The 21,023-nt window shown below is 42.3% G+C and overlaps 1 protein-coding gene across 1 annotated transcript in view; it reads right to left on the bottom strand.

Moving 5' to 3' along the window:
- LOC126242201 (uncharacterized) overlaps positions 1–20,020 on the bottom strand; it is a 90,747-nt gene extending 70,727 nt beyond the window's left edge. The window contains exon 1 of the mRNA XM_049948069.1: positions 19,891–20,020. Coding sequence (XP_049804026.1) covers positions 19,891–19,951 — 61 coding nt within the window. The 5' untranslated portion in view covers positions 19,952–20,020. The remainder of the gene's footprint in view (positions 1–19,890) is intronic.
- Between the last annotated feature and the right edge of the window lie 1,003 nt (positions 20,021–21,023).

Genomic DNA, 21,023 nt, shown 5'->3' with positions numbered 1-21,023 from the left:
TCGTAGGCAACTCTGTTTCTGCAAGGTCACACTGCATGCCTCCCTAGCGAATGTGCGCACGCTTCTGTGACAGCTCACGTCAACTTGTTCCGCATGACTAGCAACCGGCTACCTGACGTCAGCTGCTGTTGTTCAGCTATAGTTACAACACTCAGGAAGCTAAATGTTGACAAAATGGCGCTAAGGACATGGAATTTGTGGGTTCACCAATGGTGCATGTCGATCGATACGAGAACAGATAGCACCTGTGGGAGGTACCGCAACTTGTGGTTACGCATCTCTGGTCTCAACGATACGTTAAGCGGTTGCTTGTTTTCAGCGCATTAGCTCGAAAGTCGTTAGAGCAGAGTCATCAGATGTGGCGGGTAGTAAACTGTCTCTCAGAGGAGCAGTTGAATGGTATCAGAGAAGTGCACTGATTTTTACAGTCGCATCCCGTGTGAAATACAATAATGATACAGAACAGTAATTCGCAAGTAGCAAATGTCGTCGAAGATTGAAGCATTCATGGAACTTAAAGTTTTATGTGAATATAATGGCATAATTTTGTTACTACAGTTCAATAATCGGTTCCATAAAGGATATAACAAACTAATAGTTACATTCCAGTCAGTTGCGCTTAATCAAATCCATCCAATCGATTATCATAGAATAGTAGTCAAGAAACAATCAGTTATTGACAAGGAGATGAGTAATTATGTGTAAACGAAGTGCGCAAGGGAAGACCTCGCGAATTGACGTCGAGTACCTACAGTACTGCATATGTTATGCCGTCTTCACAAGGCAATGTCAAAGTGCTAAATGACTAGTTTAGGAGTAACAGTTTGGGAAAATTCATGTCGCTGAGTCTCTACGAACGTGCAGGGCAATACCTAGCATGTCAGACATTCTGAACGAGTATGCGAATGTAAACCATTGAAATGGAAGAGCGCGAAATGCTTCTCGTTTCGGGACATAGAGAGCATCATGGCTGCTTGCACAAGGGAAGAATTGTGTGTATCGATTGATGCGTTTCAAGAAGAGCGGTTCCCGTACAACGTCAAAAGTACAAATTACCACTGTCGCGCAGAGGCTCAATGCTGTATCTTTGACAAAGCGGAAAGCTAGCTTACACTTGTCCATTTCGCGTAAATCGCACGCGTCGGCTGGAATTGCTGCGATAGCATATGATCACATCGCGTTGTGCGTGCCGTATGGTGCAGACCATATCAACGTTAGCACGTTTAATGCCGCGTCCCGTGAAAGGTGGCTTTAGATCTGGCTTCTTGAGACGAGAGAATGAAACAACGTTAAGACCTATCGCAATGTGTTTATAAAGCATTTAAGAAAACAAATACGTTTGTTAACAAACCAAGTCACAAAACTGATACAGTGTTACGCAATTTCGTGATAAGCACCTTGTTTTCCATACAGCCAACAACATTAATCATCCATTAAGTGAAGAATCTAGCCAACGATAAATTGCGCCTTTCACAATGAAGTTTATATCCCCTTGTAACTACTTAATTCAAACGGTTCTGAGGTCGAGACATATTGATTATAGTTGGACATCACCTACTGAAACATAATGGTTTCAAATACAACCGCAGGTTAATGACTGCTCTCCTTTTACTTGGAGGAAATATTGCATCATTCTCAATGACGTGCGTCAAATGTATCTGTTTTCTTGTACGAGCAGCCGTTAAAAGAAGAACTAAGAACAGTTTTATTTTCTCCCAGTTTGCTGGCTTGCTGCATCAAGATACGGCTGTGGACAGCTGAAGCCTATCGAGATAAGATTTGACAACGTGAGTGACAAGAAATTACGTCGGTCGTGCATTGACGCAGAACGCTTAATGTCTTGTACGCTTACAAAGAAAATATCTTGCTGGCTAATGGGCGTTCCTTTTCATTTTGACATATCGGCTGCTTTGAGATGAGCAGTGAGACTAAAGCTTCGGACAATGCCTTCCCCCTATTTCTGGCATCAGTACGCCCAGAAAGGTGTAAGATGGGGAGAGGAGAAACAGACAATAAGAGGCGAGGTGGGTGTACAGCAGGTAGAAAAGAATTTTAACTTGTCTTTGAAGGAGTAAATGTATGTCGAATCAGGAACCGACCCTGATCTCTACCTTTTGCCCACAGAGTTATAAGTGACGGAATGAATGAATCTCACAAAATGATGCTTAAGCTTAAGTCCACCACACTCTTTCTTCATTCTCAAAAATGTAAAAATTAACGTCTCTTCCGACGATAGTGACAACTGGGGACAGTGTGCGAAAAGCCTTCAAATGGTTCAAATGGCTCTGAGCACTATGGAACTTAACCTCTGAGGTCATCAGTCCCCTAGAACTTAGAACTACTTAAACCTAACTAACCTAATGACATCACACACATCCATGCCCGAGGCACGATTCGAACCTGCGACGTAGCGGTCGCGCAGTTCCAGACTGTAGCGCCTAGAACCGCTCGGTCACTCCGGCCGGCAAACAACGTGAAAAAGACTCATTGGACAATGACATGCTTCCATTGCTGCATACTCCAGGCTTTATGGCATCCACACACGAGTGCCAACAATTTGCCCACGTTCGAATTTACGAAGCTCCGACATAATGCACAAGCAACTACACAGACTGCTTTTCTGACCAAGACGGACAGCTGCAACGTACTGACGACAATGCACAGGCGAATCTGGACGTCAAATACAGCAGCGCAACCTGCAGGCTTGGTTAGCACCTGCATTTATTTTCAGGCATGCATTTCCCTCGGTATTTCCATATTTTTGTCCAACCCCTATAGTTACTATTTTAGGTCATCCACTTTTACTATTAACTCCTTTTACTAAACGCAGTTCTTACTGAGTCTGGATCAGTCACGCTGTTCGTTGATTATAGCTTGGTCCGCAAAGTGTACAGGGAAGTTATTCGAAACTTAACCGATTTCTTCATTTTCAGCTTCTCGAAAATAGCAGAAACTGCGACATCCCTCTTAAATGATTTGCACAAGCGTTGAACAACTTAGAATAAATGGTTGTTCAATAATTTTAAAAGCTATTTTTTACACCATGGTACCTTGCTCTGTCTTTTTGAAAAGAGCAGTTGTCTGAAAGCTAAAGGAAAGTTTTCTGAAAAACATGAGGTCTTTGACGCCATTTTACCTAACCTAAGGCAGAAATTTTGCCTTATGAATTTCTGCTATAACTTGAATATTTCCAGTGTCCTAAGTCAGCAGCAATTCCTCAGTCTCAGAAAAATTAAATCACAAGATTCTTCATAATAAAAGTAGTTTTATCATAACTGCCAACCATTAAAAACAAAAAATCAGGAGATCCAGTTTCAAAAATCAAGAGGTTCAAATGGTCAAGAACAGCGGCTCATTTTAAGTACTGTCCGAGACAACTGATGTGAGTCTTTCCCTACGACGTCACAAAACTATATAAAGGATATGAAAACATAAATGAAACGGCTAGAACTACCCAGAACTTTAATTCCGTACCCACTATCAGCAGCGTAGCCCAGGTAATCGCTACTATGCTGGGATGTTTTTCGGTTTTAATTGTAAAACTGTATTGCTGCAAAACGATATCCGCCATGTAGTCCGCGACAAACACAGGAAAATTGTAAACATACGCTCGCGACCGTAGCACCTACTTTCGCCTCATAAGATTTCACACATATCTCCGTATGTTCCGTATTAACTGGCATTGCACTTTTTTTGGGGAAACTATGTCATTAAAGGAATCTGTAAAATTCACCTAATCTGAACAGGTGATTCGCATGGTCAGCGCAGCTTTTTGGCAAATTGTGTTGTAAAGTAAACGATGTAAAACGGAAATCAGAATTTATCACCTCATGAGTTTCATTTCATTTTTTATTGTTATTCACACATTTAACTTTTTCTTGCTGTTTTTTTTTCTTGTATCCACATGGTTTGAAACATAGCTTTATCCACTACGTCGTTTGCAAACGTCATGGCGGTAAACAGCACAAAATGTAAACAACGGCTCATCCCTAGACGTGATAAATCACGGGGACTGTTGCAGATATTACTTCAAGAAAAGAGAGTTACATTTTTTTGCCGTAATGAAAAACAAAACACCGAATCAAAACACTACGAGTATGACGAATTACATACACGAGAAATAACCGCTTATACAAAAACAAAAAAATGACACTCGTAATCATCCACTCTAAAAATTTATACTGATTAAAAAAACATTGAATAGTAACCAACTTCACTTGCGCACAGTGACAACACAAGCCGTAACAGTGAAATACTGAATACTAATAGTTTACATTAACATATTTACGTTTCTTTAAGACTGGCGTGAAATAGGAAAAATAGTAGTTACGAGAACTGCTTAAAGAAAGACCGAATATTGCTATTAAAATTTTATTGTTTAAATATAGTAACATATTGTCCTTGCTACTACAAAGTATTCGATCAGGCGAACATCTGCAACGGAGGAAAGTATGCTTTAGTTGCCAGTAATTTTCTTAATTTATTGCACAATGATTTTCGAAGCTTCAAGCTTCATCTACAGGTGCCACCTAATAATTATGAGAACATAAATATGTGAAACTCTGGTCAATCAGTCACGTTGGATCACACTCATCTCAAGCTTTAAGCTTCTAAACCCGTCATGGAATACATTAAGAAAATTGCTGGCAACTGAAGCGGATTTTTATTCTATAAATCCTTGCTACTAATCGTTATAAGCAGTCTTGAGCGTTGAGACGTCTATATCCCATATTTTTTTAGTGTTTTTTTTTATTTTTGTTTTTTTATTTGGCCTTTGAGTGCGTACTCAATTTAGCCATCGGCAACATATAGTGACATTGTACACATAATTGAATAAACAAATACAGAAATGCATATTTACAAGAATAAAAAGTTTAACTGTTGCAGGTTTGTACATAACGTTTTAAAAATTGAATTGAATTGAATTGGAAAATAATTAAAAGTGCCTTGGCTTACAATTCACACCAATTCTGAAATATCTTCATCAGCAAGACATATTTATAATTTACGTACACCATTAAAACCTACAGATTGTGACCAGTACTCTTGATGAAGTTAACTATCACTTTATATAGACGAACGTCTTTAGTACACAAAAGAGAAGAAGCTGATTGAGGAAGATGGTAGCCCATACTCAGCAATGTCTTCAGAAAGACCAACCGTTCACGGTCAAATTTGGGGCACATAAATAAGATGTGGTTAACATCAGCTTCCGACTCAGGATCACACTCACATGCTGGTGAACTGTAAACGTTGATCCGATGTAGATGTTGTGGGAAAGAGGCATGATTGAAGCGAAGTCTTATGGTGGTAGAAATCGTGGATCGGTCCAGATGTGTCCTCATGAACCACGGCTGTGAACAAATCCGAGGTTGTAGCACTGCGTAATAACCGCCTTTTGTCTGTTGAGAAACGTTCCACATTTCCTGCCATTGTTATCTTGCGTGATCCTTGACTTCACGTAAGTAGTTTGTGTAAGGAAGGTGCAGATCCAGAACGGTGCCTAAGGTTGCCGCTTGTTTGGCTAGTGCATCAACTTCATCATTATAGAGGATACCAGAATGGGCTGGTACCCGCAACAAATGGATCGTCCGGCCCGTGCGTGTGCTGCGAATATATTCAGATATCACATCCAAGATATAACTGTTGGTTGTTTTGATCCATCGACTGTACTGAATGTTTTTAAGAACGCTTTGCGAGTCAGATACTATCAATATCTTGGGGAAGTAAGTGCTATAGACAAACTTAAGTGCTTCCAAAACTGCCACTGTCTCCGCCGTAAAAATAGAAGTGCTCGTAAGCAGTTTGAAGGTTTTGCGGATCTGGATCTGAGGGCAGAAAAAAGCGCATCCTGTACACTCTTCTTGCGGAATTTTGGAGCCATCGGTATATACACAGAGAAATCCCGGCCATTGTGCTTGAGCGAGACGATTGAAGACAACGTTGACATTAGTACTGTCCAGCTAGGTCGTACTTAAATTATGGACTGGGATCTGGGAGCAGAGCGTTTGAAGATCATATTCAAAAACAGGTAGATGCGCTGAACGTCGTATAGAATGTATGACAGGTAGTAAATGTAAATGTCGTGTGGCTAGGGCCTCCCGTCGGGTAGACCGTTCGCCTGGTGCAGGTCTTTGGATTTGACGCCACTTCGGCGACCTGCGCGTCGATGGGGATGAAATGATGATGATTAGGACAACACAACACCCAGTCCCTGAGCGAAGAAAATTTCCGACCCAGCCGGGAATCGAACCCGGGCCCTTAGGATAGACAGTCCGTCACGCTGACCACTCAGCTACCGGGGCGGATGACCAAGTGTCAAAGCTGGCACAAACGGCTGGCACTTTATTCCTTCTGTGGGATGCAGTCCACAGTCGATAAATGCAGTCTCTACTTTGATAGACGGAACTGTCCATAATGGCCATGCCATGAATGTAGAATTTGTCCGATAACATTTGGCGCCTAATGCTCAAGGGCATCTCCCCTTCTTCTATTAAAAGGGCGTTGGTGGGCGTCGATCGCATGGCTCCAAGACAGGTACGAATGGCTCTGTATTGAAGAGTCTCTCATTTGGAGAGATGAATCTTTGACGCAGTGTGGTAGAATTGACAGCCATAGTCTAATCGAGATCGAATTATCCGTCGGTACATGGTGAGTAAAACACTCTGGTGCGCTCCGCACCAGATACGAGTGAGTGATCTGATTACATTTAAACCTTCTTCACACTTGGTAACGGTGGATCGGATGTGGGGCGCCCAGCTTAACCGAGAGCCATAAATCATCCCCAGAAATCGAACGTGAGATTTTATTTGGAAGGTGTACTTGCCACAGGTAATGTGATCTTCAGTGCGAGCTGTCGTCGACTTGGAGAAGGGAACGACTGCTGATTTCTCAGCCGAGATCTCCAGCCCATTGATAGAGAGCCACTCATCGATGTGTGCGATGGTTGTGGTTAATGCCGTTTTGGCCTGAAGATATGAAGCAGCAGTAGAATAAACACATATATCATCACCATACTGCAGGATTTTTGTGGGGGGAGTAATTATGCGTTCTAGGTCGTGCGTATATAGAGTATACAGGAGAGGACTTAAAATTGCACCTTGCGGCAAGCCCTGGGAGACATAAAAAGGTCCGATCATGGTACCTTTGAAACGGACGTAGATCGTTCTTTGAGTAATCAGAGTACTGATACCGTAGATCATCCGTGAAGGAATTCCGAATCCTGCCAGCTTGTCCAAGAGTATCGGTATTTGTACGTGATCATATGCACCCTTGACGTCAAGAAAAGCTGCCACTACTGTCTCTTTCGTTTGAAAGGCTGACGTGATACCCATATTAAACAAAAACAGGTTATCCATGATCCCTTTGCCTTTTCTGAAGCCGTATTGACTTCGAGGCAACAAATTACTTTTTTCAGGCCACCATTCTAGTCTCCTTTTTAGTGTTACCGAATAGCGAGATGCTTCCGGAACTCGGAGAAAAATGCTACCGACCAAATCACCTTCTTCTCCGTTCCAAGAGCAGCAGAAGTAACTAATTGTGTTTCCTTATGCATCACATAAATTATTTTGTAACATTACTACAACTCTCAATAATTCTGTAGTGGAACGTTTATGCCCTAGCAAAGTTCACATTATTTAGAAAACATTGGATTATGAATATCAAAACTATCTTGAAATTTTATGTTGAAAATTCGTGTGCAATACTTCATGTTTTTCGTTGTCATGAGAATAAATGTTTCTAATACCAATTTGTTACGTTTTTCTCCATATTTGCCATCCTGATAAAATAACTCTTCAAACAGAAATTTAGCTTTCAATATGTCAGGTTCACGCGAAAACAAGGAGGATCTTTTTAGGTTCATGGAACCATGTGTGACTCTTCAGTGAGTTTCAAAATAGGTAAATTTAAAATGTGTGTGGTAGTGAAAGAGCATTACTTAACATAATGGAAGTCATTTTTTGATCTTTTATTTTTCAGTTATATGCTGCCGGAAAGATAAACTACAACAGCCTCATGGACTATGTTCTGTGGCACCAGGATATACTCGTAACATGTGCATATTATGGAGTTGTAGTGTTAGTGATTTGTTTCAGTCATCGGGTATCGGATGGCGCTCAGTAGACCTCTCGGTGAGCCCTCTGTTTGACTCTGCAGGCTGTAACTGTACTGAGTTTAGAGGTTAACAGTGTTACAGCATTCATTCTAGGGTACTACCATCCCCCAGCGACGAGTACGTACTCCTGCTGAACAACTTCAGCCATTTGAATGGAGCCACATTGTGGACATGCAATAAGCTGGATTGATGTATCGAGGGACTGCTGTACATGTTGGGCACAACGCATCTGTGGAGTGGTGGTGCTTTCAAAAAACTGGTTCAAATGGCTCTGAGCACTATGGGACTTAACATCTAGAACTTAGAACTACTTAAACCTAACTAACCTAAGGACAGCACACAACACCCAGCCATCACGAGGCAGAGAAAATCCCTGACCCCGCTGGGAATCGAACCCGGGAACCCGGGCGTGGGAAGCGAGAACGCTACCGCACGACCACGAGATGCGGGCGATGGTGCTTTCAGCTGCGGTCTGTGGAACATTCTCGCACCCATTGTCTAGGTTCTGGACGTCCGTGTACAGTCAGCTCAGTATGCCGTGGTCGGCAAATGCACGGACGGCAGGGCATGTGGGGGGAGAGCCGTACTGGTGGGGGCTATAAGAGAAATGCCAAGAGCTCAAGAGCGGAGGGGAAGTGCCATTCTAAACTGAAGCCTACGCTCACATTTTTTCGTAAATATTAAGTGGCCCCCTCCGTGCACGTGTTAGTATCTAAAAAGAATTTCGCCAAAAATGCAGCGACTTATTTTCACCTGGCTTGTTAGCCATTTGCAACTTTCAGGAAGTGTCATGAATGGCGACTTTTCAGTAAAACATACGCATTTCTGTTGCTGCCATGCTAAAATTTGCGTCTTTTGCCAAAACATAGCGAAATTTACACTGTCTCACCTCGCTAGTATGTCGTGCTGACACAATTGCAAGAGAATTCCGAAACGGTAGTTTAATGAGTGTATTAAGTGAGGAGCTGAGGAAAAGTAAGGTCAGTATTTTATGAACAAACACGTCCTCACTAAAAAATACATATGTAATGTCTTCACTTACGTTGTTCCAAGACCTGTAGCATTTCTCGTTTCACCAGCTATCGATGGCCCTACAAAATTACATTCTTTCGTCAAAAAAGTCTGTAGTTAGTGGAATAATACTGTAGATAATGAAGTTTTGAATAATACCCATATGGCAAAATACTCTCCTCATTGTGTGCTATCATTTGACAAACTGACATTTCGCTATCTCATACCATTTAAGAACTATGAGGAATGTTGTGGATATTTCACTCTGGCTTTATCGCAGCCGCAGCGCGGTCGTACGTGAGTGTGCTACGTCGGATCAGTTTTCTTGAGACTGGTGACAGATAGAGACCTCCACCAAGTCCAAAGAAATATTCAACATTTTAATATGCACCAACGCAAAATCATAGCGACCCCTATTTTTCACTGAAACTTTTTCGAATTTCGCGCAATGTCTTACTTCCACGTAAATATCACAATAACTGTGACCATTAACGAAATGATGAGCACATCATAATGAACCTGACATATGAAGCTACAAGTAAAGCAGAAATGATTTTTTTTACCTAATTGTTGCAGTAAAATCGTTTGAGAAAAAGTACGGCACGTGCGCCTAGATTCTATCATCGCCGACTGGCCTCCCCTTCCAAACAAACGAATGAACTCTCCCAGCGCTTTGGACGAAAACTAGTCATTACGCATCGGCCACTGCACCCCGCGCAGACTTTTACTACAGACGCACATCCAGATCGACAAATTGTGCGAGCAGCATGCCCAAATGAACATCATCCAGGGACGAAATCCAGGCACGTGTTGCACCTGCTTTGTCGCCAACGACGATTTGGAACAGTTTGCTTGTAGCAGGACTAAGATCAGGGAAGCTTCTGGCCAGGCTACCACTGACACCGAGATACCACCAAGCTCAGCTACTGCGGAATCTCGCTCTGTTGTCTTCAATGATGACAGTAAGTTCAGTCTGTATATGACTGATGGACGTACATGTGTACAGCGTAGCCCTGGTGAACGGCCTCTTTTCGAGTGCATTTGGCTACGACACATAACTCCCGTCTCAGGCTTCACGGTTTGAGAGGCCATCAGCTACAATTCGGGCTCACAATTTGTGTTTCTGCAAGACAAGGTAACCAGTGCCGACTACATTGCACAGGTTGTTATCCCTGAGATACTGGCATATCTTCAACAAGAAGATGATGTGGGAAAAACGAACACTTAAACCTTCCCTTATAATGATCATCTCTCCCTATGTAGGTGGGTGCCAACAAAATATTTTCACACTCTGAGGAGAAAATTGAAATTTCGTGAGAAGATTCCGCCTCAACGAAAAACGCCTTTGTTTTAATGATGTCCACCCCAAATCCTGCATCTTTTCAGTGACACTCTCTCCCCTATTTCGCGATAATACAAAACGTGCTGCCCTTCTTTGAACTTTTTCGATGTACCCCGTCAATCCTATCTGGTAAGGATCCCACACCGCACAGCAGTATTCTAAAAGAGGATGAACAGGTGCGGTGTATAAAGTCTCCTTAGTAGACCTGTTACATTTTCTAAGTGTTCTGCCAACAAATCGCAGTCTTTCTCTACAACATTATCTATGTGATCGTTCCAATTTAAATTATTCGTAATTGTAGTCCTAAAGAATTTAGGTGAGTTTACAGCTTTTAGAATTGTGTGACTTACCGTGTAAAAGAAAAGTCTTTTTGATGTTCATGTGGATGACTTTACACTTCTAATGATTTAGAGTCAACTGCCACTTTTTGCACCATACAGATACGTCGTCTAAATCATTTTCCAATTTGTTTTGATCACCTGACGACTTTACATGGCGGTAAATGACAGCATCATCTGCGAACTGTATAAAAGGACTGCCCAGATTGTCTCCTAAATGTTTTACATAGATGGAACAACAGAACACTTCCTTGGGGAACGCCAGATATTGCTGCAGCTCGTGGTCTTGCGGTAGCGTTCTCGCTTCCCGCGCACGGGGTCCCGGGTTCGATTCCCGGCGGGGCCAGGGATTTTCTCTGCCTCGTGATGACTGGGTGTTGTGTGTGTCTTTCATCATCATTTCATCCCCATCGACACGCAAGTCGCCGAAGTGGCGTCAACTCGAAAGACTTGCACCAGGCGAACGGTCTACCCGACGGGAGGCCCTAGCCACACGGCATTTCCATTTCCACTCGATGACATTCCGTCAATTGTTACGGACTGTGAGCTTTCGGACGGAAAACCACGGACCCAGTCACGCAACTGAGGCACGTAATTTAATTAGAAGCCGCTTGTGAGGAACGATGTCAAAAGCCCTCTGGAAATCTAAAAATATAGTATTAATTTGACGTCCCCTGTCGATAGCACTCATTATTAAAAGAGGTAATTACGTTGCACAAGAACTATTTTCTCTGAATCCTATTTCCTTTCTATTAGGTATAGGTGTGACTTGTGCAATTTTCCAGTCTTCGGGTATGGGCCTTTCTACGAGCGAGCGGTTGTACGAGAGTTGGAACTTTATAGTGGCAACTATCTACAGCTCGTACAAAATGGATACATGTTTCAAAGTTTTACTAACCTTTAAAGCAGTCACCAGCATTGTGTATAACCCGTTGCCAGCGATGTGGATGTCGTAGGATTAGCAGTGCCAGTTGTGTTGACAGTTCGAGCGGCGCGGTCTCTTGCCGGACGAATTTGTAGCAGTTCTGAAGCGAATGCCGTGAAGTGTTTCCTTCAATTTAGAAACCGAGTTGAACTCACGAGCGCTTAAGTCAGGAGAGTGCAAGAGGTGGTATAGCACTTAGCAGCCCCACCAGTCAAACAAATTAGTAACAGCTTGCATTGTACCTGCTTGAGCATTGTTCTGCAAAATTATGGTCAGGTCCTGCAAAAAGTGTCATCAGTTCTGTCTCTAAGCTGGTCGTAGGTTGTGTTCCAAAAATGAACAGCATAGAGACAGAAGTGATGACACTTTTTGCAGGACCTGGCCATCATTTTGTAGATTACATCTACGTGATTACTCTGCTATTCACAGTAAAGTGTCTGCCAGAGGGTTTAATGAACCACCTTCAAGCTGTCTCTCAAAAGGCGCGCGGGAAAATCTAGCGCTTAAATTTTTCTGTGCGAGCCCTAATTTCTCTTATTTTATCGTGATGATCATTTCTCCCTATGTAGGTGGGTGCCAGCATAATGTTTTTGCAATCGGAGGAGAAAACTGGTAATCGAAATTTCGTGAGGAGATCCCGTCGCAACGAAAAACGCCTTAGTTTTATTAACTGCCACTCCAATTCGCGTATCTCCCCTATTTCGCGATAATACAATACGAGCTGCCCTTCTTTGAACTTTTTTGATGTCATCCGTCAGTCCCAACAGATGAGGATCCCACACCGCACAGGAATACTCCAGAACAGGGCGGACAAGTGTAGTGTAAGCAGTCTCTTTAGTTGACCTGTTGCACCGTCTAAGTGTTCTGCCAATGAATCGCACTCTTTGGTTTGCTCTGCTCACATTATCTATGTGATTGTTCGAATTTAGGTTATTTTTAATTGTAATCCCCAAGTATTTAGTTGAATTTACAGCATTCAGATTTGTGTGACTTATCGCCTAATCGAAATTTAGCGGATTTCTTTCAGTAATCATGTGAATATCTTCACACTTTTCTTCATTCAGGGTCAATTGTCACTTTTCACACCATAAATATATCTTATCTAAACCACTTTGCAATTCGATTTGGTCATCTGATGACTTGACGAGGTGGTAAATCATCTGCAAACAATCTAAGAGCTGGTCGCTGGTGGCCGAGCGGTTTTAGGTGCTTCAGTCTGGAACCGCGCGACTGCTACGGTCGCAGGTTTGAATCCTGCCTTGGGTCTAAGTAGTTCTACGTTCTGGGGGACTAATGACCTCAGATGTTAAGTCCCATAGTGCTCAGAGCCATTTGAACCAATCTAAGAGGGCTACTCAGTTGTCTCCTATGTCGCTAATGTACAGGGTGGTCCATTGATCGTGACCGGATCAAATATCTCACGAAATAAGTGTCAATCGAAAAAACTACAAAGAACCAAACTTGTCTAGCTTGAAGAGGGAAACCAGATGGCGCTATGGTTGGCCCGCTAGATGGCGCTGCCATAGATCAAACAGATATCAAATGCGTTTTTTAAAATAGGAACCCCCATTTTTTATTACATATTCGTGTAGTACTTAAAGAAATATGAATGTTTTAGTTGGACCACTTTTTCACTTTGTGATAGATGGCGCTGTAATAGTCCCAAACATATGGCTCACAATTTTAGACGAACAGTTGGTAACAGGTAGGTTTTTTAAATTGAAATACAGAACATAGGTACGTTTGAACATTTTATTTCGGTTGTTCCAATGTGATACTTGTACATTTGTGAACTTATCATTTCTGAGAACGCATGCTGTTACAGCGTGATTACCTGTAAATACCACATTAATGTAATAAATGCTCAAAATGATGTCCGTCAACCTCAGTCCATTTGGCAATACGTGTAACGACATTCCTCTCAACAGCGAGTAGTTCGCCTTCCGTAATGTTCGCACATGCATTGACAATGCGCTGACGCATGTTGTCAGGCGTTGTCGGATGATCACAATAGCAAGTATTCTTCAACTTTCCCCACGGAAAGAAATCCGGGGACGTCAGATCCGGTGAACGTGCGGGCCATGGTATGGCGCTTCGACGACCAATCCACCTGTCATGAAATATGCTATTCATACCGCTTCAACCGCACCCGAGCTATGTGCCGGACATCCATCATGTTGGAAGTACATCGCCATTCTGTCATGCAGTGTAACATCTTGTAGTAACATCGGTAGAACATTACGTAGGAAATCAGCATACATTGCACCATTTAGATTGCCATCGATAAAATGGGGGCCAATTATCCTGCCTCTTATAATGCCGCACCATACATTAACCCGCCAAGGTCGCTGATGTTCCACTTGTCGCAGCCATCGTGGATTTTCCTTTGCCCAATTGTGCATATTATGCCGGTTTACGTTACCGCTGTTGGCGAATGACGCTTCGTCGCTAAATAGAACGCGTGCAAAAAGTCTGTCATCGTCCCGTAATTTCTCTTGTGCCCAGTGGCAGAACTGTACAAGACGTTCGAAGTCGTCACCATGCAATTTCTGGTGCGCAGAAATATGGCACGGGTGCAATCTATGTTGATGTAGCATTCTCATTTTTGAGATTCCCGATTCTCGCGCAATTTGTCTGCTACTGATGTGCGGATTAGTCGTGACAGCAGCTAAAACACCTAATTGGGCATCATCATTTGTTGCTGGTCGTGGTTGACGTTTCACATGTGGCTGAACACTTCCTGTTTCCTTAAATAACGTAACTATCCGGCGAACGGTCCAGACACTTGGATGATGTCGTCCAGGATACCGAGCAGCAAACATAGCATATGCCCGTTGGGCATTTTGATCACAATAGCCATACATCAACACAATATCGACCTTTTCCGAAATTGGTAAACGGTTCATTTTAACACGTGTAATGTATCACGAAGCAAATACCGTCCCCACTGGCGGAATGTTACGTGATACCACGTACTTATAGTCTGGCCCCTTTAATCCCCCAAACCAACCAACCAACAACGTACTTATACGTTTGTGACTCTTACAGTGCCATCTATCACAAAGCGAATAAATTGGTCCAACTAAAACATTCATATTTCTTTACGTACTACACGAATATGTAATAAAAAATGGGGGTTCCTATTTTAAAAAACGGAGTTGATATCCGTTTGACGTATGGCAGCGCCATCTAGCGGGCCAACTATAGCGCCATCTGGTTTCCCCCTTCAAGCTAACGAGTTTCGTTCTTTGTAGTTTTTTCGTTTGATGCTTATTTTTTGAGATATTTGGCCCGGTCACTATCAATGGACCACCACCCTGTATATCAGGAACAAGAGTGGGCCTGTAACACTTCCTTGGGGAACGCCGGATATTACTTCTGTTTCACTCGATGACTTTACGTATATTACTACGAACTGTGTCCTTTCTGACAGGGAATTACGAATTCAGTCGCACAATTGAGGCGATATTCCATAGGAACGCAGGTCTGCCTGTTCTTAGTTCAGTTTTGGCGGTTCCTCCGCGCTTCCACTTCACAATCACATCACCAACAATCGACTTCGGCAGCTTTAGAATGGTTGGATGTCGTCTGAGCAAAAAAAAAAGTTCATCACGGACGTTTCAATGTCCAGTCCACGTTCGAAGTCACTGAGCTCATCTTGCAACACAACACAGTGCCCGCATATAATTATTTTCCTGCGTTACTAACTATGTACATTTAAATGAAGTGTATAAATATATTGTGAATATTATTGTGGTATACATATGTTTTAATAATTTTCTGTGTGCAAATAACCACTGAAATATAATGTAAGGAATTGTAGTAGACGTATTGGCCAAGTCAGGGAATACCGTAATGTAAACCAAAGAGATTATAGTTACTGTCGTACTGTCCCCGAGCGCAGCAGCGCGGTCAGTCGGGCAGTGTCTGTCAGGTGGTATGGACAGTCGGTTAGTTGCGAGTGAGTGGGTTGGACGCAAAGGAGGAATTCTGCTGCGAGAGGACGCAAGATCCCGCGTACGGTGTGGCCAGGCATAATGTGGAGAAGTAATTGGGCACAGCGCAAAGCATCAAGGTTAACCAGTGCTTAAGAAGAGCGCTGAGGGGCCCGAAGTTCAGCGTGGTGAACAGCCTGTGGCCTTACATTGTCGTGGTATTACAGACTTCGCCGCACCGACTGCACCGCTACGAAGTAAGACCCGACGAGTTTATCACTTAGAATTGTAAAAGGCTTGCCAGTGTCAGTTGCGAATCGTACAATAATAAATACGTTAGCAACTTGCGTGCGTGAAACTGTGTAATCCTCAGTAACAACAACCTGACAGGATCCTCTCCGTACCCATAATTACCCGAGTGTCATTAATGAAGTGAATGTAAATGATACGAAGAGTGAAAGTTTATCGAATTGATTAATAGTTTTATGAAAGTGAACTAAAAGTTTATTTTTTCACTTTATAATTAAGTGCTGATTAGTGACAAGTAATTTGACAAAGCAGTATAGTTAACAATATTTCATGTTCGGACAATTTTCTGTGAGAAGTAATTTACGTAACAAAAAGTTAGTTTTTTTTGGACTTACTAATTAAGTGCTGTTTATTGACAAGTTATCTGACAAAGCAGTTTATTTCACAATACTTCGTGTTCATACAATTCTGTATGAGAAGTAATTTACGTAACAATAATTCGAAGTAGCGAACTCCGAAATCATTTTAAAAACCAGTTATTATTGCAAAACAGTAAATTTAAATACTAAAATTATTCTTTTCGAAAAGTTTACCTTTTGCAAAACAGTTTAATAGCATCTGGCGCCTCTGGTGTAAAGCGCCATCTTTGGACTCGATCATCTTTGATTTACCTTTGTCTCTGTTCTCTCGGAGCGCTACGTTTGTACTGCCATGTAGTACTCGCTTGCTTCTGTGCTAAATAAATGTATATTCGATGTCTAAAGTGTATTATTACCACCCTATGACACGTAATAGCCACAATCAGTTAGCATTACAGAGAAAAACGTGGTTCAGTTGTTACTGAACTGGTAGTGTAAGGAACTAGGAATTAATTTCATGAAGTAGTTACAAGTTTGCTTTTGTCCATGATTGAAAGTTTTTCTGGGTGATCATTGTGTTTTGATAATGAATGCGAGTCAGTGACTTTGCGACTGTCCATGCTTGCCAGTATGTTACAATAGTAACGTAATTTAACATCAAAGTCAAGAGTTGTAATTGATTTCGCTCACACCAAGTGAGCTGGCAACCGTTCATTTAAAGTAATTTCCAAACAGTGTCAAAATTAACTCATCATTTCGGACCAAAATTTCACTAGTTTCCGTATTATTTGGTACATTTTTTATTTCTGCCGATCGTTATTGCGCGAAATAAATTGCACAATGACGATTAAGTTACGACAGCACCTGACTTCTTCCGGGTAATGCTTTAACACCGGATTCGGTGCCTTATTCCAAATTAATATCAAACCATTAGCAGTCTAATTTTGTACTACCAAAAACATTGGTTTTTCTGTCCGCCTCCGTAGCGTAGGGGTAGCGTTTCCACGTACCACGTAAGGGGCCCGTGTTCGATTCCTGGCAGGGGATGGGTGTTGTGTGTCTTTCATCATCATTGACCCGCAAGTCGCCGAAGTGGCGTCAACTAAAAAGGACTTGCAATACGGCGGCCGAACTCCCCCTCAAGGGGCTTCCCGGGGAACAATGCCATACGATCATTTTCATTTCATTGGTTTTTCTATAACTTCGAAATTTCACTTGTGAGTGAAACCTTGTATGTGTTTCGTAACTGATATGCAATTTGTGAAGTGAATTTTAACATTCTTTGTAATGGGCCACTCTCAGCAGAGAAATGTTAGGGGAAGTTAATTGTTTTTTATGTTTGTCGGAAAGTAAACTTGTTACGCCAGGGTCTACGCGATGGGCACTCCTTACAGAGTGGATCTTGTGCAAGATGAGAATTATGTCCATGTAAGAGACGTATGTGGGGAGAAGAATTACGCTCCAAATTGCATCAACTTTCTGAGCCTAAATCGACTGAAATTAACCACAGTTTTCTCGTAATAAATGAAACTAATGGAGCATTCTCGCAGACGCCGATGCTATCGTTTCACCGACATCGACAATCTATAAGTGTTCACATAAAATTATGTTGCACTTTTGTAACCCATGTTGTTGTTGTGGTCTTCAGTCCAGAGACCGGTTTGATGCAGCTCTCCACGCTACTCCATCCTGTGCAACCCTTACACTACTATCTGAACACAGCAGAAACACTCGTTCACAACAAAGTAAAATAATCTCTGTATCACTACGAACACTTGCATGTTCTCTAAATCATTTTCGGTATCAGGAATCCGACTTTGTAACAATCTTCCTCAAAATATTAGAGAAATTAAAACTGTTTGAAACTTCAGAAGATTGCTAATGGCCTCTCTTCCATCACAATAGCTATCTCCTCATGCAACTCACTCTTACCAATTCTCCCTCCCCCCCCCCCCAACTTTTCCTTCCCATTGCCTGCAGAGTTCTCTATTGAAATTCTCTTCTTTCCTAGCAACCGTTATCACTTTCATTTCAATCCTCTCCTCTTTCGTTATCCACTTCACTTCTTCTAATACTAAACAAGGCTTCAAAAGTGCTAAACTAATCAATATCATTCTTAATTCATCCGTTATTTTATTATTATTATTCTTACTATTATTGTTATTATTGCAAATCATTACTTTTGTTAATATTGGAATTTATTATTATTGAGTTTTATGTAGTAACTAATTAGTATCATTGTTAATTCTTCCATTATTTTGTCATCATTATTAGGGTAACTATTATTATTATTATTATTATTAGTAGTAGTAGTAGTAGTAGTATTGCGAATTATTATTTTTATTAATAATGCAAATCATTATTATTGTGACTTATGTAATCTTTTGTATATGTGTTTTTTGCACGTTAAATGTAAGAGAGGACCTTAAGGTCTTAATATGATCAGTCCAAATAAGCTGTAAAAAAATAAAATAAATAAATGAAAGTACTGTGTGAGTTTGATATTCCTACTAATTCAAGGGATGAGGATGGGGATAAGAAATGTCCTAAAACTACCTGTTGGTTGTTTCGTTTCTGTATTTAGTTGACTTGGAATACTTTAAAGGTATCAAGCGCAGTTTATCTCTTATTTTAGTCTGTTCAATTTGTTAACTAGATCGCGAGAATGAACACTACAGCGAGCAGCCAATAATTTTGTCGACGTGTTTCGGGAACTAGTATTGTGCCACATGGCTGAATATCACAGATATATTTTAGCATCCTCCCTGGGTGCCGTATGGTGTAAAACAGCAGAAGGTCAGACATATTTGTTAGCTATAAATGAGGCACACGCGTACACGGGGGGAAGCCACGGGTAAAAGGCTAGTTAGTAAAAAACATCAAACAATGGAAACTCCAGGATGAAATGTAACTATATTGTGAAAAGGAAAGTTGTTACTCACCATATAGCGGAGATGCTGAGTCGCAGAAAGGCACAACAAGAACTGTCACAAATTAGCTTTCGGTCAGTAAGGCCTTCGTCAGAATTAGACGGCAAACACACAGACAGCCAAACGCAACTCACACACAAAGTAACAAACGGTCTCATGTGCAGGTGCGAAGCTTTCATACGTTTCTCACAACTCAGTAAGTGCTCGGAATGCAAGTCATTATTTTAATTAAAAACTGTTTTAACCATTTCTGCCAGTCGTGTGACGCCCATTGGTTAAGAGAGTTAACAGTGACAAAGTACGTGTTGCATCTACGGGGGCTTTCAGGTGTACAACCGAGTTAATGTTTCCACTTTATCCACAAAATTTCCACGACTAACCCTGTCGTGTTGTTCATGTGCTGTTGTTGTGTGCTCGCTGCCTGGACTCCAGCTTGGCTGAACTTCAGGAAGTATAACCAATCACGCCGAGAAAACTTGGGAGATAACATCATCTTGCATCTGTTTGAGTAAAGCCGCCGCAAGAACCATGGTGACCAACAATTAAGACAAACAAAACCGAAATAATCGTGCCACGGGTGACGTAAATACGCTGCTGGCCCAAAACTGAAATAAGTACTACTCGCATACAGCGTTCGAGAAGTTGCAGCGTTACAATACACGGAGCAGAGCACAGAGCAACGAACCTTGTGAGAAGGGCAGCGAAGCTGCAACCAGCAGCAGACACAGCAGAGCCGCACGCGCCATCAGCAGTACGTAACGCTGCCACAGCCGACGGTCAGCGCCCGCTCTTTCCTGCACGCCCGACTGCGCCGGGGACCTTCTCAGCCTTATCGCGACCCGTGTTGGAGGCAGCTGATGGCGCGATACGACACGATAGCGCCAGCGATAGACGTACTGTGGGCGGCGCCTCTGATGAGCAGGTACGGCAGGCAGCGTCGCATTTCTACATCTACGTGACTACTCTGCGATTCGAGCTAAGTGCCTGGCAAAGATTTCATCAAACCACCTTCAAGCTACACTGAAGCGCCAAAGAAAATGGTATAGGCACGCGTATTCAAATATGGAGACACGTAAACAGGCAGAATACGGCGCTGCGGTCGGCAACTCCTATACAGGGTGTTACAAAAAGGTACGGCCAGACTTTCAGGAAACATTCCTCACACACAAAGAAAGAAAATATGTTATGTGGACATGTGTCCGGAAACGCTTACTTTCCATGTTAGAGCTCATTTTATTACTTCTCTTCAAATCACATTGATCATGGAATGGAAACACACAGCAACAGAACGTACCAGCCTGACTTCAAACACTTTGTTACAGGAAATGTTCAAAATGTCCCCCGTTAGCGAGGATACATGCATCCACCCTCCGTCGCATGGAATCCCTGATGCACTGATGCAGCCCTGGAGAATGGCGTATTGGTTCAAAAAAATGGTTCAAATGGCTCTGAGCATTATGGGACTTAACATCTATGGTCATCAGTCCCCTAGAACTTAGAACTACTTAAACCTAACTAACCTAAGGACATCACACAACACCCAGCCATCACGAGGCAGAGAAAATCCCTGACCCCGCCGGGAATCGAACCCGGGAACGAGAATGGCGTATTGTATCACAGCCGTCCACAATACGAGCACGAAGAGTCTCTACATTTGGTACCGGGGTTGCGTAGACAAGAGCTTTCAAATGCCCCCATAAATGAAAGTCAAGAGGATTGAGGTCAGGAGAGCGTGGAGGCCATGGAATTGGTCCGCCTCTACCAATCCATCGGTCACCGAATCTGTTGTTGAGAAGCGTACGAACACTTCGACTGAAA

The sequence above is a fragment of the Schistocerca nitens genome, chromosome 1 (genome assembly GCF_023898315.1).
Source record: "Schistocerca nitens isolate TAMUIC-IGC-003100 chromosome 1, iqSchNite1.1, whole genome shotgun sequence".
Classification (NCBI taxonomy): domain Eukaryota; kingdom Metazoa; phylum Arthropoda; class Insecta; order Orthoptera; family Acrididae; genus Schistocerca; species Schistocerca nitens.
This window is presented reverse-complemented; position numbering and strand designations above follow the sequence as displayed.